Genomic DNA, 21,017 nt, shown 5'->3' on the forward strand with positions numbered 1-21,017 from the left:
TCGGGTTGAGAAACACTGTACTGGACCATATTAAATCTTTCCTTTCCAATAAGACCCACATTGACAGAAAGTCTACCAATAATCTACACTACCTTCAAAATGCAGTCTGTGGAAGAATCTTCCTATGTTGTAAACCTCTTGCCCCTGATATGCCTTGAGGCATGGGATGCTCAGAACCTTGACAGGGAGGGGAGGAGGGTAGAATAGGAGAGCTGGAAATTCTGCCTTAATAGTCAGGATTTTCAAATTTAAGTCATGACCAGGGGGATAAACCTCTGTGGTTTGGTCCCTTGCTTTCATATCTGAGAGGTCTGAGGCCCAGGGAACTTAGGCCCCTCTATTGGGTCTCCCATCAGAGATGGAAATAGAACTCAGGATTCTTGACTCAAAATCTCAAGGCCTAGGACATGGCCTCTATTATGATGCTTGCTCTTTTACTAAGACATTCTTATAAGTTTTCACCTCACCAACTTCAGGGGGAACTAAGGAATGCAGTGGGGTTTTGTAAAACACACACACACACACCAGAAAGAGAGAGTTTCTCCTGGGGTGCATGTAATTCAGATCTTGCTTTGTAAGATGAAAGGAAAGCTACAAATTTTCCCACTTGCCATGTTATGTCACGAACAATCTTCTTCAAAATTGCAAAATTGCTACAAAGAAAACATCCCCGAGTTAAATTAGCGCCTGTGGAATTTTCTACTTATTAGTTAGGGAGGTGGCAATAACTTCCCCTGAAACCATTTTATAGCTCAGGGCCTGGCACACACTCAGCAACTAATGAATGAATGAATGAATACTGACTATTCACCATTCTTGCTGAGCTCTCTTCCGTCTATGTGGCCTATTCTTTGGTTCTCAGCCTGTCAATTGGGATGCTGTTGTCAAGGCTTCCTGTAGGAAGAGGACCTTTCCTATCCGGGGACAGCTCTGAGGAACCTGTAGTCTACCAAGGAGGGAGATGAAATCAGTCTCCTAAAAAACAAGCCCGTTAGTATTTTTTTCTTAATGTCCTTTCAATATTTTTCTAGGAATACGTATTAATATTTTTAATTAAAAAAATTCAGTCATTCATCTAATTTGGGTTACAACTTTTCCCCCATTTAACAATAAAGTCATAAATATTTTTCTGTGCTATCAGCCTACTTTAAAATAGTATTAATATCTTTCTTTTAGAGTTACCTTTTTTTAAGTAATAAATGAACATGTTCAAAAAAGTTAAGCCGTGAAAAGTTTTGTCTTTTTTTCTACCCTTGATCTTATTCCCACAACAATAGCCACCACTGGGACAAGTTTCTTATCTGTCTTTCAGAGATAGTTTAAATGGCACCGTTGCTAATGGTTTCATGATATTCCATTTTATGAGCAAACCATGATTAATTTATATAATTTCTTATTTTGAGCATAGATGTTGTTTTCAATGTTATTCTATAATATACAGTGCTTTGAGGAATATACTCACAGTTTGATCTTTGACAAATCCCCATTATTTCTTAGGATAAATTTCCAAAAGTAGAAGTATTGGCCAAAGGTATGCATATTTTAAAAATTTATAATTTGTTTTTTTAATTGCCATCCAGAAAGTATGCAGCAAAATAAACTTCTACCACCTGTACCAAAGATTACCCATTTCCATAGGCCCTCACCAGCATGAGACAGATCTTTAAGATAAAGGAAGACAATTCAATAGAGACAAAAACTGCACCTTATTTGTATTTCTATTTGTATTTCATTGGTTACTGGAAAAGGGTGGATGTTCCCTATCGTCTATGTTTATTAGCTATTTGTGTTTCAAGATTCTTCAGCTGGAGCAGCAGCAAAGTTCATAGGTCCTAGCTGGACCTAAAAATGGATGGAACAGGTTGTTGGCTGTCTGGTGGGGGGATGGTAGGTGAGTGGTTCCATTGGCCAACAGGTGTGGATCTGCCTATTTTAAAAATTAGCATGTTATAGGGGAGTATTTCTCAAACTCCTTTCATTCCTCTACCTCTTAAACATTTTTTACTATATTGAAGATTAGCTGTACTATTCTTTAATATTTTAAAATCAACTAATTTTTTTGCTTAAATGCATTTCTTTAAAAATGAAACTTTATTCACCACTGTAAATAGAAAGCCAGTGTCATTTGCCATAAACAGAAACAAACCACATGGTAAATATAATGAAAATGAAACAATATTATCACACTTGAGCTAGATTCCTTTTTCCACAGAAAGCTCTGGGCTTCTTAAAAGGTTTATTAAAAAGAGAGATGAGTAAATATGGGAAGAATTTAAGACATAGTAGTACCAATAAGACTTTACCCTTGAAGTAATCTGAAGAATTTAAATTGAGAATTGAAAAAGGAGTAACTTTTTTTTTACATACTTCATTGTTATTTAATGTCACATCATCAAAAATCACCTTGGTGATCACACTTTGAGAAACATGAGTGTTGGGTGGGAGGGGAGAGAAAAGCACTAGAGTCAGAAAAACTAGAGTATGGAAGCCACCTTTAGTACTTACAAGATGCCTGAACTTGGTGATGATGACCACTTCCTTGTAGGGTGGTAGTGAGGATGACAGATAATATATGCAAAGAAAAAACATAGCGCCAGAGGCACTGCAGGTGCTGCTAAGGAGTGATTGTAATTCTTGTTACACCAGAGTGGTTCTCCACCCTGGCTGTCCATTAGAATCACCTGAAGGGCTTTTTTTAAAACACAGCTGCCCCAACCTCACCCTTGGAGATCCTAATTCAGTTGGTCAGGGGTAGGGCTCTGGCCTTGTTATTGTTTAAAGTAAAGCCCCTCCCCCTTCCAGGTGATTTTAATTTGTAGCCAGGGGTTGGAAAAAACAGGGATTTAACACTTTCCTAAGAGCTTAGATCGATTTTGCAGATTAGCTAGCTGCCATTTTGAAAAGCTGGCATAGGCTCAGAGAAGTTTTGTTATAACTGGGCAAAAGGAACTCTGGAAACGGGAAGCGTCCCTGAAAGGGCTGTCACCAGGCACTGGCAGGCATGTGCTTTGCTTTGGAAGCCGCATCAAAGGGCTCGAGCCCAAAGCAGACGTGAGGGCTCCTTATTTCCCTGGACACTGGAAAAATCATTTCTCTTATTCCAAAAGAACAATTTTGCTGACCATGGACATATCATCTCTGGTTTCTAGAGCTATGATGCTGTTCAGCACTCTGTTGGAAGTTGGGGTGTGAATAAATGACAAAGCAGAAAAGCCATTCTGACCATGTGAGACTGTCTTTAAAATAAAACATAAATGTAGGGCAAAAACTCTGGGGCCTCAGGAGAGTTGGAACTAGTTGAAAATGTTTAAAAGGCAAATGTGTAGAGGGAGTTAAGTAGCTTCAGCAATGGTTTGGTATTGGTTTCCTTTTTTTGTTTGTTTTACTTTGTATAATGCTCAGAATATTTGCATCATGTCACATCTTTCTGTTTTTAGGAGTTTTGAAACTGCTTATTCTGAGGCCTCACAATATTCCCATCCACCCAGGTGCTTTCACGTGGTGATGACTGACTTCATCTGTACCCTCCTGACAAAGGCTGGTTCCTAACCTGGGCCCAGCATGGGGGCAGGAATTAAGGTGAAAATGGCCACCCAAACTTCACCCAGTGGGAAAACAGCATTAACTCAGCTTTTTCTTTTCCTTTTTTTACATTTTTTTAATATTATTTAAAATTTTCTTTTCTTTTCTTTCTTTTTTTTTTTTTTTTGAGACAGAGTCTAGCTCTGTTGCCCGGGCTAGAGTGAATGCCGTGGTATCAGGCTAGCTCACTGCAACCTCAAACTCCTGGGCTTAAGCGATCCTCCTGCCTCAGCCTCCCGAGTAGCTGGGATTACAGGCATGTGCCACCATGCCTGGCTAATTTTTTCTATATATATTTTTAGTTGGCCAGATACTTTCTTTCTATTTTTAGTAGAGACGGGGTCTCGCTCTTGCTCAGGCTAGTCTCAAACTCCTGACCTCTAGTGATCCACCTGCCTCAGCCTCCCAAAGTGCTAGGATTATAGGCATGAGCCACCGCGCCCGGCCTAACTCAGCTTTTTCAAAAATGTCAACTTGAAAAATCTAAAACCTACATCTGATGCTTAGTGGACCCACAATGCCAGGCAGCAGCAGTCTGAGAGATGGCATTTCTGGAGCTCCTAATGAGATGCAAATCACCTAGTGAACTAGTGGGGAGCTGGGAAACAATGTCCTGGGTAAATGCAGATAAAAATGGAATGAAAGAATTTCTTTGAAGATTGGAACGACATTTTAAATGCTTGAGGATATGAGACACCAGATAGTGCTGGTTTTACTAAACTAATTGTGACTGGGCCTTTGATTCCCTGCAGCACTCATCCCCACTGCTGCCTCGCTCTCTAAGTTGAAGACCCGGTTCCACTTCCTGCTGTTAGTGTGCAAAGGGCTGCTCAGCTTTAGTGAAACCAGGACTGGACATTGGGGTCAGAAAACCTGGGCATACCTAGTTCAAGTTCTGGCACTTATTGATATGTGACCTTAAGTGAATCCCTTACCTCTCTGGGCTGCCATGTTTTTTCTGTAAAACAATAAAGAGGGGCTTGCACTGATGTAGTGATTTTTTTAAATGGACGATGGTGGTGCGGTAAATTACACGTGTTCTCACCCAAAGATTCTGAGCTGCTCTCCTTAGAGTCACACTCCCTCCCAATGTGTGAGCGTCTGTGTGCAGTGAGAGACATGCCTGATGGGGGTCTGTTGCCTGAAGCCAGCGTGAAGGCAGGAAAAGGGTGAGAACCATTAGCTGAGAGGCCCTTCAAAATCCCTCCCAACTCTAAGATGCTGTAACTGCAGAGTAATAGCCACTTAACCTCTTGGGGCCTCATCTGTGAAACTGACATAAATGCTTTTTTGCCTCTCAGCTTGTTGGAATTTAAAGAAGACCAATCAAAATATATTCAGGCTTCAGAGGAAAAAGTTCTCCATAAATACACCAGAATTTCTTTCTAACACAATTCATTCATTCAAAGAGCAGTGCTGCACAAGGTGGGCTCATCTGAACCCCTTTCTGGGTCATTTGGTTACTGATAGACTAAAAGACCTCATTATAATCTTAGCTACTCCCCTTTGCCCAGCTGTGAGCAAAAACTGCAATGCATAGATTAATATTGCACAGCTGTACAAACACCCACCCAGGTCCATAAATTCAAAAATATTTTTACACATAGAGAGGGCAGTCATTAGTGTGAATGACGTGGTTTAGGGAGGTTACACTTACAAATGCCTGGCAGGTGTGTGTGTGTGTGTGATTAATCAGACAGAATAGAATGTGAATTATAGACTATAATGGAATGACAGGCATAATTTTTATTTTGCATTAAATTAAGGAGATGCAATAATGAAATCAATGAAGTATTAGTGTTGAAAAATTCAATCACTGTAGTTCTTTCAATCTTAATCTCCAAAAAAGCCAAAAAAATAGTAAGTATCTGAGAGAAACAAAGGTTAAATAGAAAGCAGTTAGGTTTGGGTTATTCTCTTATTTTGTGCTGAATTTTGGAAAAAATTTCCTGAGTACATTATAAAATTCAAGTTGGTCCAATTATCGTGTGAACATTTAAACATTTATACAAATAGCAGGCACAAAGCTTTCAGTTTTCTGCTCCAGTCAAGAGACTAGGCTTCAGTTCTTCAGAGTCACAAGATTGCTAAATTTCTTTGTCTTGTTTTCTTATAATCCAATATGAGGTTAAAAAAATCCATTATGGAAACAATGCATACGATGATGACTTCTCATGCCCTCCCTGTTCTGAGGAAGTTATAAAGGACCTGAGTCTCTCCACTGGACTCAAGATTTCTCAACAAATTAGCATCATCACCTTTTTCTCCTTTTAAATCCCCACTCTCTGAGTCACCTATCCAATCAATATAACTATAAGCACCGTCCAACATGTCACAAAAAACAAGCCAAGCTTAACCCAAGTAAATACTTACAGCTGTTACCAGCATATCTGAAAATGGGTATCTCCTGTGTTACACAAGTGATTTAAGCCTTGACAAGGAAATTAATTATTGTCTTCCCTCAGGCTTCTTTGCTACTTGAATACTGAGGTATAGACACTTGCTCTGTGCGTGTACATGCGCACACGCGCGCGCGCACACACACACACACACACACACACAAATATGAGCTGCTCTGGCCACTAAGTTTGACCAGACTAAAAGATAGTTCCAGTGCAATTTAAGTTTCCAAATGAACATATTTAAGGAGGTTGATCAGTGGTCCTTGGAGCTCTTGGCCCCTGAAGGAAACATTCTTTCAAGGACTTGGTTGTCTTGGCTTAGTCAAATAAAATATTAACAATCAGAAACCTGGTACCATTTATCTGACAATATAGAAAAAATCACATTAACATGAGCTCTCCACTGGAGTGATCTTGGACATCCGTGATGGTGCTGGGAAATGAGCCACCAGCTCTGAAAGGCTGGGAGGCCCTGGCTGACTTGGCACCTTCCCACTTCCAGCTCTCATGGCCTCTCATCCTGCATGAGGTGGGGACCCAGCAGAGAGCGGTTAAATGGGTTAAGGAGCCAGTCCAGCCAGGGGTCATTAGCAATCAAGGGCCAGCACTAAAAGGCAGCAGGAGACTAAGGGTCTCTGACAGGCTTGGCTCCAGGCACCATCTGGAAGGAGAGAGGCTGTCAAAGTTGGATTAAAAAAAAATAAAAACTTCATGGAGACCTTTTCGCAGAGATACAAACATGAACGGTTATGTTATTTCCAATGCGGATCCTTCACTGAAAGTTATGTTTTTTTCAAAGTCGTTCATTTTAGAGAATAGCGCGAGGCAGTCACATTTCCAGGTCAATCCCTGGCCATGATGGACGAGTTATTGGTGTCTAGGTTGGGACCAGCCCAGGACCAGTGTATGACCAGGAAACTCTTTCTAATACTTTGATAGAGGCTAGAGATCATAACACACATGCTGCATAATGAGGTAACTGGAATACGTGAGGTCTGAAGTATGGGATAGGGCTCATATCAAATAACGTGTTTAACTGTATTTCACACACTACAATATGATCTGTCACTAAAAAGAAAAAACCAGACAGCTTTACTTAGGCTGTGTCCAAGTTGATCATTTAAGTTGTAATTTTTGACACAGTGAAAATTTTAAAACAAGCCTGGGCTCACCTTCTAAGGTAATTCTAAGGCAATTTGTACAAGAAGATGGTAGTCAGAGGCATTGCGTATTGCATCGTCACTAATTTAATTTACATTATTGATTAAATTGTTTTTCTCCTTCTTTTTCTTTTAGACTTTTGGGTCTCCCCTTCCCCTGACCCTTATCTATAAATACGTAAGAAAGAAAAAATGTTTAAAATGCAGAATTTTATTTCTTTTGATCACAGATTATTAGAGAACAGAGATGATGTCCTATAATGTGATCTTTAAGATATATTACAATGCTAATTTAAACAAGCTTCTAATCTTACTGTGAGAATTATTAATATTGTAGCTGAATTCGTAAGAGGAATTTGCATTCCAGTTCATTATTGTGTAGTTTTAACATTAGTCTTCAGTATTCCTTTAGTTCTGATATTAAAGGAGCCAGTGCACGGAAAAGGAGTCAGGGTGTATTTATTTTTAGATGGTGAAGGTACTTTTCTGATATTGCTACAATTACCCTCCTGAAGCTTTGGCAAGTTTATAGATGCCTGGGATAGGGGGAAAAGTAACGGGGAAGATCTAGGACTATAGCCTCAGATATAGGGTCACCAGTGCGGGTGGGTCAGGTGATACTGGCTGCTGATCCAGGCAGTAGGTATAATTTGGAGGGGTAATCAAGGTGGCTGGCAGCCCAGCAGAAATGCAAAATACCTGGATCATTTTTCATCATCCAATCCTAAACTTTTGCCAATTTATGTCTATAATTGGCCAGCCTATCAGAGATGGTATATTAATTGAAGGTCCAATCACACAGAACAGAACTTGTTTAAAAAGAGACATGCAAGTCCCAGGGATAGAACACTGTGGGTGTAATAAAAGGCACAGACAGATCCCGTCCTTAAAGTTCTATAGCTGGGCTCACTCTGATTTTGATGGTTCTCATTGTTCTCATGGAGAATTTCAGTTTCTTTAGGATATGTGTGTGACTATAGCAACATGACTTTTAAGGAAACCCAGCCTTGATCAGAGTTATAGGGTTCCTGGGAATGGATATGAAAAGTTTCTTTAAAAAAAACTGTTAGGTAAAAATATCCAAACTTGAAGCCAATCTCATACTAAAGCTTCATAAAAGATTTTATCTACTGATTTAGTATGGATGATTCTTGGTAAAGTAAAAATCTAGGGCGGCTTTGATGCTTTTAGTGACTGCAGGTTTTATAATCTCAGACTATGATTTCTAGGAATATATGAAGGTACATGTTTATTTGCTTGCATGTTAATGGCATAGGAGACTTAACAGTGACTTGGGGTAAGGCTTGCAAGAGAAATGTAGTTCTTACTATATTCCTTTTTTATATTGTTTGAGGTTTCTGTTTGCTTTTTAAACATGTGCATGTATTACTTTCCATGATATTTAAAAGTTACTCTTTTCAGGCCAAAATGCTGTAAGTAGCTAATGGAACAACCTTTGCAGTGAAGACCCATCAGCAGCAGAGTGAACTCAGATCCCAGGCAGGTTTGGGAGCTAAGAGCTAGCAGGCTGGATTGTGTTCAGCCTTCCAAACTGAAAGTGGATGGGAGGTTGTTTCTGTGCTTCTGAAAAGTAATTACTGAGAGTGAGTGAGATTAACAAACAATCTGGTGTCGGCCCATGGAAAAGTTTATGAGAGTTGAAGGGCAGTCGGGAGGCTACTGAAGAAGTCCAGGCAGATGGTGAGAGAGGCTGGACTGTGGCTCCTTTTTTACCCATTACCAGAGTCACCTGTCCACACACCGAGCTAAGTGTTGGTCCTGGTCCCAACCACTTGGGCAGTAATGCTCTTTCTTGTAAAATGTTTGGGTACATGAAAGCTGCACTCATGAGTGGAGCAGGTGAAAGACAAGATAATGCATTGGTTTGTGCTGTAATAATTGGTGGAAGTGTAGCTTTGTAGGGAGGGAGTGGCTTAGTCTGGGCTTTTCTATCCTGCCCGAGTGTCACGGGAAGATATGACCCAGCAGTCCACTGCTGGGACTCTGTCCCTGACAGCCAGCCTGGAGATCCATTAGAATGGTAAAGACATTGTATTTTTCTAATTTTCAAGAAGGATTCTTGAGCCAAGGAGGAAATGGACTTTAAAAATTGATTTGTGAAATTTGTACATTTAAATATAAGTCCACACAGGAGGAAAAAACCTGCTTCAGTCTGCATATTCTCTGTAGCAAAGTAAAATATATCCATAAACTCCTCATTGACACTATAGAGAGGGAGAATCTGACAAGTTTCCTGTGACCAAGGGAAGATACTTGGAAATTAATTGTGCTATACTCATGGATGCTGTTTTCAAATATTTATGAAATTTTATTGCTAGTCTCTTTAGCATGCTGTCTTTTATTTATTTTATTGAATACAGTAGTAGGGGGCTTTTGAATTCTCCTGCCTAGTCCTCGCCCATCCCCAGGAATATAGCCTTCAAGAAGAAAATACTGAACTACTCACGCTGATTCCATTTCCAATCTGTAGAATTCCCGTAGGTCCCACTACCCCCATTGTCCTCAACACCTCCATTGTGCATAATTTTTTTTCATACACATTTTGTGTGAAGTTTTTCTGCAATAAGTGATATTCCTGGGGCTGGCTGTTGGAGATTCTGTTTTATTAAATCATGCTGGCCCTTGCCCTTTAAAAAAAATAAACAAAAAAGCCTAATCATGGAAGGAAGAGATCAAACTCTCACTTTTTGCTGATGATATGATGTTATATCTGGAAAACCCCCAGGATTCAACCATGAGACTCCTGGAATTGATTAACGAATATAGCAAAGTCTCAGGCTACAAAATTAATATACACAAATCAGAGGCATTTATATATGCCAATAACAGTCAATCGGAAAACCAAATTAAAGACTCAATACCCTTCAAAATAGCAACAAAGAAAATAAAATATCTAGGTATATATTTAACTAAAGAGGTAAAGGACCTCTATAAGGAAAACTATGAAACACTGAGAAAAGAAATAGCAGAACTTGCAAATAGATGGAAAAATATACCATGCTCGTGGATCGGAAGAATCAACATTGTTAAAATGTCTATACTACCCAAAGTGATCTACAGATTCAATGCAATCCCTATTAAATTACCAACATCATTCTTTACAGATGTAGAGAAAATAATTATACACTTTGTATGGAATCAAAGAAGACCCCGTATAGCAAAAGCAATTTTAAGCAACAAAAACAAAATGGGAGGTATTAATTTACCAGACCTCAAACTATACTACAAGGCCGTGGTTCTTAAAACAGCCTGGTATTGGCACAAGTGCAGGGACACAGACCAGTGGAACACAACAGAAAATCCAAATATAGAACCATCCTCATATAGTCACCTAATTTTTGACAAAGCGGGAAAGAATATACTCTGGGGACAAGAATCCCTATTCAATAAATGGTGCTGGGAGAATTGGTTAGCCACTTGCAGAAGACTGAAACAGGACCCACAGCTTTCACCTCTCACAAAAATCAAATCACAGTGGATAACAGACTTAAACCTTAGGCGTGATACAATCAGAATTCTAGAAGAAAATGTAGGAAAGACTCTTACAGACATTGGCGTAGGCAAAGAATTTATGAAGAAGACCCCAAGGCAATCACAGCAGCAACAAAAATAAATGAATGGGACATGATTAAATTAAAAAGCTTCTGCACAGCCAAAGAAACAGTCACGAGAATAAACAGACCACCTACAGAATGGGAAAAAATTTTTGCATACTACACATCAGATAAAGGACTGATAACAAGAATCTATTTAGAACTCAGGAAAATCAGCAAGAAAAAATCAAGCAACCCTATCAAAAAGTGGGCAAATGACATGAATAGAAACTTCTCAAAAGAAGATATAAGAATGGCTAACAAACATATGAAAAAATGCTCAACATCCCTAATCATCAGAGAAATACAAATCAAAACCACAATGAGATATCACTTAACTCCAATGAGAATGGCCTTTATCAAAAAAACCCAAAACAACACATGTTGGCGTGGGTGTGGAGAGACAGGAACACTAATACACTGCTGGTGGGACTGCAAACTAGTGCAACCCCTGTGGAAAGCATTATGGAGGTATCTTAAACAGATTCAAGTAGACCTGCCATTTGACCCAGCAATCCCATTACTGGGCATATACCCAAAGGAAAAAAGGTCATTCTGTAACAAAGACACATGTACCCGAATGTTTATAGCAGCACAATTCACAATAGCAAAGATGTGGAAACAACCCAAATGCCCATCAATACATGATTGGATTAGTAAACTGTGGTATATGTATACCATGGAATATTACTCAGCTATAAGGAATGATGAAGATACGACATCTCTATGGTTCTCCTGGAGAGAGTTGGAACCCATTATATTAAGTGAAGTATCCCAAGAATGGAAAAACAAGCATCACATGTACTCACCAGAAAATTGGTTTCCCTGATCATCACCTAAATACAAATCTGGGAACGACACCAATTGGACATCAGACTGAGGTGGGGGGTGGGGGAGGGGATGGGGGTATGCCTACACAATGAGTGAGTGCATTGCGCACCGTTTGGGGATTGGTAACGCTTGAAGGTGCTGACTCGGGAAGGGGGGGTGGGGAAGGGAGGGATATATACCTACATGATGGGTGCAACGCACACTACCTGGGGAACAGACACGCCTGGAGCTCTGACTTGGGGGGAAAGGCGGTACAGGAGCAACATATGTAACCTGCAATTCTGTATCCCCCATAATAAGATGAAATAAAAAAAAAAGAAAAGAAAAAAATAAAATAAAATGAGCTATAGTTAAAAAAAAAAGCCTAATCATTTAAGACATATTACTTGTTGATAGAATATTTAAACAAGATACCACAATAATGGGTTAAATATACTGCTTCTATGTGAAGTTATGTAAGTAATTATGAGGCAGAGTGTTTTTAATCAGCCAAATCTCTGCTTCAGAAGGATCTAGGTGGTGCCCCTCTCATTGCCCAGGGGCTGACCTGCTAATTCCATCCATCTCAGAACATGGTTTGTTTGTAGTCCTGATGAATTTGCCATGCAATTCACGGGGGTTAATCTGAGTCCTACATGGAGGTTAGTCAAGCACAAGCTATGCTTATCTTGCCTCCCAAAAGGCCAATAGACTCATTGGCCTTCCAGATCTGCAACTATAATACTTCGTTCAGAGACTTTTGTCTCTTTTTGGTGATAATATAGCTTTGGAGAGTATATTTCCAGCTGTGTCTCCAGGTACTGAGAATTATATAAGCTAAATTCACAGTACATAAATTGCCCAATAATTAGAACAAGCATCTCACATCAAAATATGCAATTCAAATTTTATCTACTACTCAGATGCAAAATCCTCAAGAGTGCTGAGTTATGAAATTATTCAAACACAGAAATTAGCATTTTAAAAGTTCTCAACCGATAAAAGGTACTGTACTCTGTTTATTTTTCCTGGGTATGCTTTAATAATGGTAAATCATAAGATATTTAGCATAAATACATTCCATAAAGTAGAATGTGGTGGAAAGTAGGAAGTTAATTTATTTGCGAGACCTATCATAGCTGGGAAAAGGAATGTATGTGGGTATCTCACTTCTGCTATTCAAGACTCCTAGGGAGTTTTTGTTTAGAACTTGATAGAAAATGACTTGAGCACCTGATAGAGAGTAATCAATTTTCTCAACAGAGCTCAGACTTGTTGTATAAACACAGAGATCTCTGAGCAATTGAACATAATGAATACATTACATTAGAAATAAAATTCTTGAGGTGGACATTGGTTGTTTTGGCTTGTCTAACATCTCTAGCCCTCTGCTATAGTGAGAGAGTCTAGGAAACACATTCTACTTATTTAGATGTGGCTGATCTCTCCTCCCAAATCGGTTTTTTTTTTTTTTTTTTTTTTTTTGAGACAGAGTCTCACTCTGTTGCCCAGGCTAGAGTGAGTGCCGTGGCGTCAGCCTAGCTCACAGCAACCTCAAACTCCTGAGCTCAAGCGATCCTCCTGTCTCAGCCTCCTGAGTAGCTGGGACTACAGGCATGCGCCACCATGCCTGGCTAATTTTTTCTATATATATATTTTAGCTGTCCATATAATTTCTTTCTATTTTTAGTAGAGGTGGGGTCTCGCTCTTGCTCAGGCTGGTCTCGAACTCCTGAGCTCAAACGATCCGCCCACCTCGGCCTCCCAGAGTGCTAGGATTACAGGCGTGAGCCACCGCGCCCGGCCCCAAATCGGTTTGAACAGATGGCCCAGGCCTGGCTCCCCTCCCCACCCACAGTTACTAGTCTAGGGGTGGGCATACCACCCAAGTAGAGTCAAAGTTCCTCTAGGACTGCTGCCCCCAGGCCAGCCACTGTCTGTTAGGAACTGCCCCACAGCAGGAGGTGAGTGGCAGGCGAGGCTCCGCCTCCTGTCAGATCGGTGGCCATTAGGTTCTCATAGGAGGGCCAACCCTACTGTAAACTGTGCACACCAGGGACCTAAGTTGTGTGCTCCTTATGAGAATCTGAGGCCTGATGATCTGAGGTGGAGCTGAGGCAGTGATGCTACTGCTGGGGAGCAGCTGCAAATACGGATTATCATTATCAGAGAGTTTTGACTGCACAATAAATGTAATGCACTTGAATCATCCTGAAACCATCCCCCTCTGACCCATCTGTGGAAAATTGTCTTCCACAAAACTCGCTGGTATCAAAAAGGTTGAGGACCGCTACTATAGGAGATCTGAGATATGGACACTAGAAGGGAGACACCCCCTTGTCTTTTGGGATCCTGAGTTCTACTTTGTGGATACAGGCTCTGGGCTGGCAGTGGCCATTTTACTAGCATTAAAAATGCCAGCTGCTGAGAGTAAGTAGCACTGAGCCATGGGCAGTGCTGAAGCAGTTTAATGACATCGTCGGAACCTGAATAAATTGCATTTTGGTCTAGGCTAGTTTGAGATAAGCTTCTGGTTCTTGTATCTAAATGAGCCCTTCCAAACGAGTAACTGAGATAGTTGTTGTTCTTCCTGCTAATCATCAGTAATGACACTCTACACCTGCACACAGTGTGGGGCACATCAGGGTTCTTTGTCAGCAATGCTTAGGCTTCTTGGATGAGTCTAGTCTATCATGTATTAGGTCATTAGGTTCTTTTGAGCCACCAAAAAGTTAATGTAGGGAAGTTTCTGAAGGAATACCTGCTTGTATGGTATGTGTGTGGGTGTGGGTGTGGGTGTGTGTATGTGTGCATGTATATGTGTATATGTGTACAATATTTCATTATTTTACTATTAGCTAGAGGTGAAACAAACTAAGTGTGCCAACATAATTTGTGAGACACCCATTTCTTATTAATGAAGTAAACAGTGTCATTTGTGAGGAAGCATGAGCAAGAAACTCAGCAAGCACGTGGGTGATTTCCCACCTACATCAGAGGAAACATGAAAGAGCAACTCTTAATTACAACCAAATATTAGCTCTGGCTCCTGGGAACTCATCATCCCATCTCAAGGTCTATATTTATGAAAATTTAAGCAATGTCTTAAAACATGTTAATTTGTTCTTTGTTTATTTCTTTCCCTGACAGATTAATTTATTCCAAGGGACTTTGGTTCTCAAGCGCTAATATATCGATCGGGCCCAAGTACGACATAGCTAACAGCCTGGGGAGGAGATTTTGGTGTTAAACAAAAGTCTTTCTTGTAGTTTTCCTTAGGTAATTAACTTTTTATTGTAGGCCCTGGAATGCTTCCAGTTTTCTCTGGATTTGCATCTCTGACTTTTAGATCAATGGCTAATTTCATGAGAGGCTAAGAGTGCTGAAACACACACACACACACACACACACACACACTCTTCAGGCTCGAATGAGCTAGCTGGACCTCATTTTTTTTTTTTTTTCTATTGAGTGATGTCTTTCTGAGAGCTTCTATGTAAAGGACATTTGGACAGTAGTAAGAATCTGAAGTATCAGCTCTGGAGAAGCAAAGGTGAAGATATGAAAAATGCTGTTTTTCATTAGTGGAAATTTCTCTTAATGGGTTTTGGATCCTTCAATCTTGCATAATCCCACTGGGAAATCAAAGTAATGATTACAAAGTGTCATCCTCTTAATGTCTATTAATTGAGAATCAGTTCTTTTGTAGCCCATGAACTGTACTGAGAAGTCAGTGGCACTTACGCATTGTAAATATCTGTATCTTGTAGAAAGAGAAACTATGCAAGTAATTAGCCCAGAACCCATATGTTTCCAAACAATCCTGATGTTTGTTAACTATTCTTTACATCATAAGATTAACTTGGTAGGATAGAAAGCCTCCAGAAATGTACCTGTCCTCAAATTTCAGGCAACTTCTTAAGCATCCTTGGATTTTGTCTATAGGCATCTTTATAAGTGCAAAAGTTTAAAACAGAACATCAAAAGTCAGTGACCCCCTAACGATATTATTTCCCCTTCACTAAACAAATATTTCAAATCATCAAAGTAGAGAGATTTTTGTCACTCTGGAATTCCTAATTTCTACAAGTTTTGTTCCTTCACCTAGAACTTCTGATAAATAAAACAAACCTATATTATTACTTATAAAATGCCAAATACAGGTCCGAACACTAATGTAGATATTTTTACTATATAATGTTGTGTTTATGAGCAGACTAAATGGCATAAGTCCAGTCCTGTTTACTGCTAGGACATATAGCTGAAATGCAGATAGCTACTATTAGAGAAAAGTGATAGCTGCTGCTCAGGGTAACTGTGGTAGACAGTATCACTTTTACACTAACTCCTCCTGTTTGTATCCCTGAAGTGCCTCTCCCAGGAGAATGATTCATTTCTCTGCCCTGTTGCACTCAGGAGAAATCATGTGACTTCCACTGGCCAGGGAAATGTGGGCCAAAAGAGTGTGTGTATTTCTAACAGAAACTAGAATGTGGTTCACCAAGTCTCTGCCACAACAGCAATGATTTAGTTGGAAACTGCAACATCAGTCTGGGTCCTGGAGAGAAGAGGACACAGAGGAAGCCACAGCTGACCCACATAGTATAGCAGGAGTGAGAAAGAAACCTTTGTGTCTGTAAACCACTAAATTGTGGGGATTGTTTGTTTCTGCATCATAATCTAATCTTTCCCAACTGATAACAACAGCTTAAACTAAATATGTGCAACTTCTTTAACTGTTTATTAGTTTGCACCTTATGGAATTGTCATTTGGTGGTGACAAACTATCTAATAGCAACAATATCATATGATTCACCTTATTGTAATTGGGAAAAATAGGAATATAAATTTCTACTCATCAATGCTTTTCTTCCCAAACTATAATTACTTATTAAGAGAAGAGCATATTTATTACTTTTATTTTTTAAGGAACATCATAGCAGCCTTAGAAAAATGATTGCAAAAAAATATACATTCCTAAGTCCATGGCAATGCTCATCATAAATTGAGTGTCTTCCATGTGTCAGTTTCTAGGAATGTATTGGTGAGCAAGACAGACATGACCCATACCTTCATGGAGATTTCATTCATTCCAGTGATGGAGTTCAACGATAAACAGGCAAATTATTACACATATTTTAAGTGCAGACAGGAAACAAATAGGTTGTTGCAAGTTTGCATTACAGAGGAAAGGGAACTAGAGGACATGGTGGCAGGTAATGGCCTCTCTGAAGAGTTGACAGTTATGCTGAGGCCTAAAGAATGACAGCTAGCCACATGAGGAGAGATAAAAGTGGGGGTGGGGGAGCATTCCAGGCTGAGGGAACAGCACATGCAAACACCATACCCATGTCCTTGAGGCAGATCAGATCTGCCCGGTGTGGCTGGACTATAGTGAGGAAGGGGACAATGACGTAAGACAAAGCTGAAGAAATAGGCTGTGGACAGGTGTATGACTTTGACAGCCATGGCTTTGATGGCCATGGAGGAAGTTTGAATTTTAAGTCCGTGGGAAGCTACTGAAGGAGAATGAAAAGAAAGAAGACATGAGGCAGTTTATTTCTTGAATGCAGATCAGTGTCTCTGGTGGGAGTCCTGTACACATAGTGGCATAAGAATGTAAGTGAGGGGACAAGAGGGGAGGCTACTGCAGGTCAGAGGCAATGGTTGTCTGGGGCAGGGTTGTGGCAGTGAAGAGGAAAATAAGTGGACAAAATTAAGATGTACGTAGGAGGTAAAAAAACAGAACTTGCTGATGGATTGGATGTGGAATATGAGGGAAAGGGAATGATCAAGGATGACTTCCAGACTTCTGGCTTGGGTTCTCGGATGGATCATGATGCCATTTATTCAAACAGGGAATGTCAAGGGAGGATTAAGTTTTCTAAGACGACGAGGAGATCAAGAGTTCAGTTCTGGATATGCTACACGTGGGAGGCCTGCGAAACAGCTGAGTGGAGATGTCAAGTGGGAAGCTCCACATGCATGTCTGGAATCCAGAGAAACAATCTGGGCTAGACATGTGAACCGGGGCATCATCAACACATCAATGGAATTTCAGGTTTGGGGAATAAATGTAGAGGGAGAGGAAAAAAGGTTCCAAGGAACTCTATCATTTAGGGGTTTGGTAGGAAATGAAGAGCAGCCATAAGGTTGGGAAAAAGCCAGGAGGGTGAGTTTTTACAGAAGCTAAGAAAAGAAAATGGCTTAAGAAGGCCAAGGGGTGATATTGGTTTGCTGTTTTCATGTTTGTGCTATCTTTATCAGGCTTGATAACAGGGCTAAGACAATTTCACAAAATGAATTGGGATGCTTTCATTTTATTTCTGTGCTCTGGAACACTTTAAATAGCAGAAGAATTATCTGTTCCTTGAAGCTTTGAAAGAGCTCCCCATAAAACCATCTGGGCCTGACTACTTTTGGGAGTGTTGCTCCTTGACAATTTTTCCAATTTCTTCAGTGCTCCTGGTCTGTTCATGCTTCCCACCTATTTTTGAAACACCTGTATATTTTCCAAGCAAATAAAGAACTTCCTTTAACATAAGTAAACATAAAATTGCAAAGGTATTCTCTTATAATGTTTAACAGTTTTGCATCTGTGATTAAATCTTATTTTTCACTCCAAAAAAAAAAAAAAAAAAAAAAAAAAAAAGAAGGCCAAAGGGTTCAGCTTTGCCAAATGCTGCTGGGAGGTGGAATAAGAAAAGGACAGAGAAGGCCCTCTAGATCTGGCATCCTGCTGGTCTTTGGCTACCCTGACAATGTGTTTCAGGAGAGTGGTGGGGCTCAAGGGAGTTCTGTAGGGGAGGAAAATACAGACAATAAGTACAGTCAAAAATGTTTTAAAATTTGGCTAAAAAGGGAGATAAGAGAAGAAGATTGAGGGAGAAGAAGCCTGAATTAACTGAGCATCTACTAAAGAGAGACTATGAAAAATCCTGGAAGGGATTGAGCTTGCCTGGAAGCTACCAGATTGTTTTCTACCATCAGCAAAAATGGAGGCTTGAGACCTAGCTAACTATAATAATTGTAAATGTGCACACTTGCATTGTGTGGCCTCTTTCTGAACTACCATATTCCTCAAGGGTCAGCTGCTCTACTTTCTTTTTCTATTTTCTGGAAGGAGACTGTTTTGGTTGCTTTAATTATGATAGCTTTTCTATCCTTGCTTTATCTTTTTTTGGTCTCTTTAGTTCTGAATGATATGCAGTCATTGCAGAATGTTCTGTTTCAGAGGGAATTATTTTTCCTCTCTATCCAAAGTGCTGACCTAGTTGGTTTCTGTATTTCTTGATGCAGAAGATACAGTTGACTTCCCTCTTAGCGTGTTATTAAACGAGGATAAAATTTCATTATAAATTTTAGTAAAAAAAAGTTTAACATTTTTTTTTTTTTTTTTTTTTGAGACAGAGTCTCACTTTGTTGCCCAGGCTAGAGTGAGTGCCGTGGCGTCAGCCTAGCTCACAGCAACCTCAAACTCCTGGGCTCAAACAATCCTCCTGCCTCAGCCTCCCGAGTAGCTGGGACTACAGGCATGCGCCACTATGCCCGGCTAATTTTTCTATATATATATTTTTAGTTGTCCATATAAGTTTTTTCTATTTTTAGTAGAGACGGGATCTCGCTCTTGCTCAGGCTGGCCTCGAACTCCTGACCTTGAGCGATCCACCGGCCTCGGCCTCCCAGAGTGCTAGGATTACAGGCGTGAGCCACCGCGCCCGGCCAAAGTTTAACATTTTTAATTAAAAAATATGTATAGAAACAAAATCAAATAGCACAAAAGATTATAGAAGGAATAAGTCCTCCTCAGAACCCTAGTCCTTGCTGCAGAGAAAACTGTTGCCATTAACATCTTGAGTGAAATATTCTATATACATACAATTCTGAGGCAGTATCTCCTGCCTGTAAAACAAAAATAAAAATAAAACCCTCAAATGTGAGCATATTTATACACTCTGAACCTTACTTTTATCAAGTTTCAATATAACATGGAGGCTTTTGCACAGGAATAAATATAGCCATGCCTTGCTTGCCGATGAGGAAAAATTCGGGAAATGTATTTTTGGGTGATTTCGTCTCTATTCAAACACCATAGAGTGTACTTACACAAACGTAGATGGTAGAGTTCACTGCACATCTAGGCTATATGGTATAGCCTATTGCTCCTAGGCCACAAACCTATACAGTGTATTACTGTACTGAATACTATAGGCAATTGTAACACAATGGTATTTGTATATCTAAACATAGAAAAGGTTATAATAAAAATACAGTATTATAACTTTATGGAATCACTGTGGTATATGCAATCTGTCTTTAACCAGAACATCATGTGGCAGCTATAACTCATTCTTTTTCATGGCTTCATAGTATTCCATTTTACGAATGTGCCATTATTTAACAAATATTCTATTGATGAACATTTAGGTTTTTCTTAGCATTTTAAAATCATTAAACCAAAAATTTTCTTGAATGATTATACAAAACCTTTGTTTAAGAACACATAATGGGCCGGGCGCGGTGGCTCACGCCTGTAATCCTAGCACTCTGGGAGGCCGAGGCGGGTGGATTGCTCAAGGTCAGGAGTTCGAGACCAGCCTGAGCGAGACCCCGTCTCTACTAAAAATAGAAAGACATTATATGGACACCTAAAAATCTATACAGAAAAAATTAGCCGGGCATAGTGGCGGATGCCTGTAGTCCCAGCTACTCGGGAGGCTGAGGCAGGAGGATCACTTGAGCCCAGGAGTTTGAGGTTGCTGTGAGCTAGGCTGACGCCACGGCACTCACTCTAGCCTGGGCAACAAAGTGAGACTCTGTCTCAACAAACAAAAAAAAAAAAAAAAAAAGAACACATAATGTTAACTAATCAACTGTCATCCTAAATCCCAAAGAAGGTTGGATTGGGAATAACTACTGTTTTCATATTTTTTTTTTTTTTTTTTGAGACAGAGCCTTACTCTGTTGGCCAGGCTAGAATGCCATGACATCAGCCTAGCTCACAGCAACCTCAAACTCCTGGGCTCAAGCAATCCTCCTGCCTCAGCCTCCGGAGTAGCTGGGATTACAGGCATGTGCCACCATGCTCGGGTAATTTTTCTATATATATGTTTTTAGATGTCCATATAATTTCTTTCTATTTTTAGTAGAGATGGGGTCTGGCTCTTGCTCAGGCTGGTCTCGAACTCCTGACCTCGAGCGATCCACCCACCTCAGCCTCCCAGAGTGCTAGGATTATAGGCGTCAGCCACCGCGCCCAGCCTGTTTTCATATTTTGTGGTAAGGAAAGATGGCTGATGTTTTTGTGACTCTTTCATCTATGAAATCTGGGGATATCAGCAACGCTTGCCTATGCCAAAGGAATAATGAGGAAAGAAAAATATGAAAGTTTTAAGATATTTAGAAAAACAATCCTTTAGAATACAGAGAATATTATGTGGACTATCAAA

At 40.0% G+C, this 21,017-nt stretch overlaps 1 protein-coding gene across 1 annotated transcript in view; it reads right to left on the reverse strand.

Annotated features, from left to right (window-relative positions):
- Positions 1-3,778: 3,778 nt before the first annotated feature.
- MYO3B (myosin IIIB) overlaps positions 3,779-21,017 on the reverse strand; it is a 373,201-nt gene continuing 355,962 nt past the window's right edge. Inside the window, exon 33 of the mRNA XM_069471407.1 lies at positions 3,779-3,783. Coding sequence (XP_069327508.1) covers positions 3,779-3,783 — 5 coding nt within the window. The remainder of the gene's footprint in view (positions 3,784-21,017) is intronic.

The sequence above is a fragment of the Eulemur rufifrons genome, chromosome 1 (assembly GCF_041146395.1).
Source record: "Eulemur rufifrons isolate Redbay chromosome 1, OSU_ERuf_1, whole genome shotgun sequence".
In the NCBI taxonomy this organism is placed as follows: Eukaryota; Metazoa; Chordata; class Mammalia; order Primates; family Lemuridae; genus Eulemur; species Eulemur rufifrons.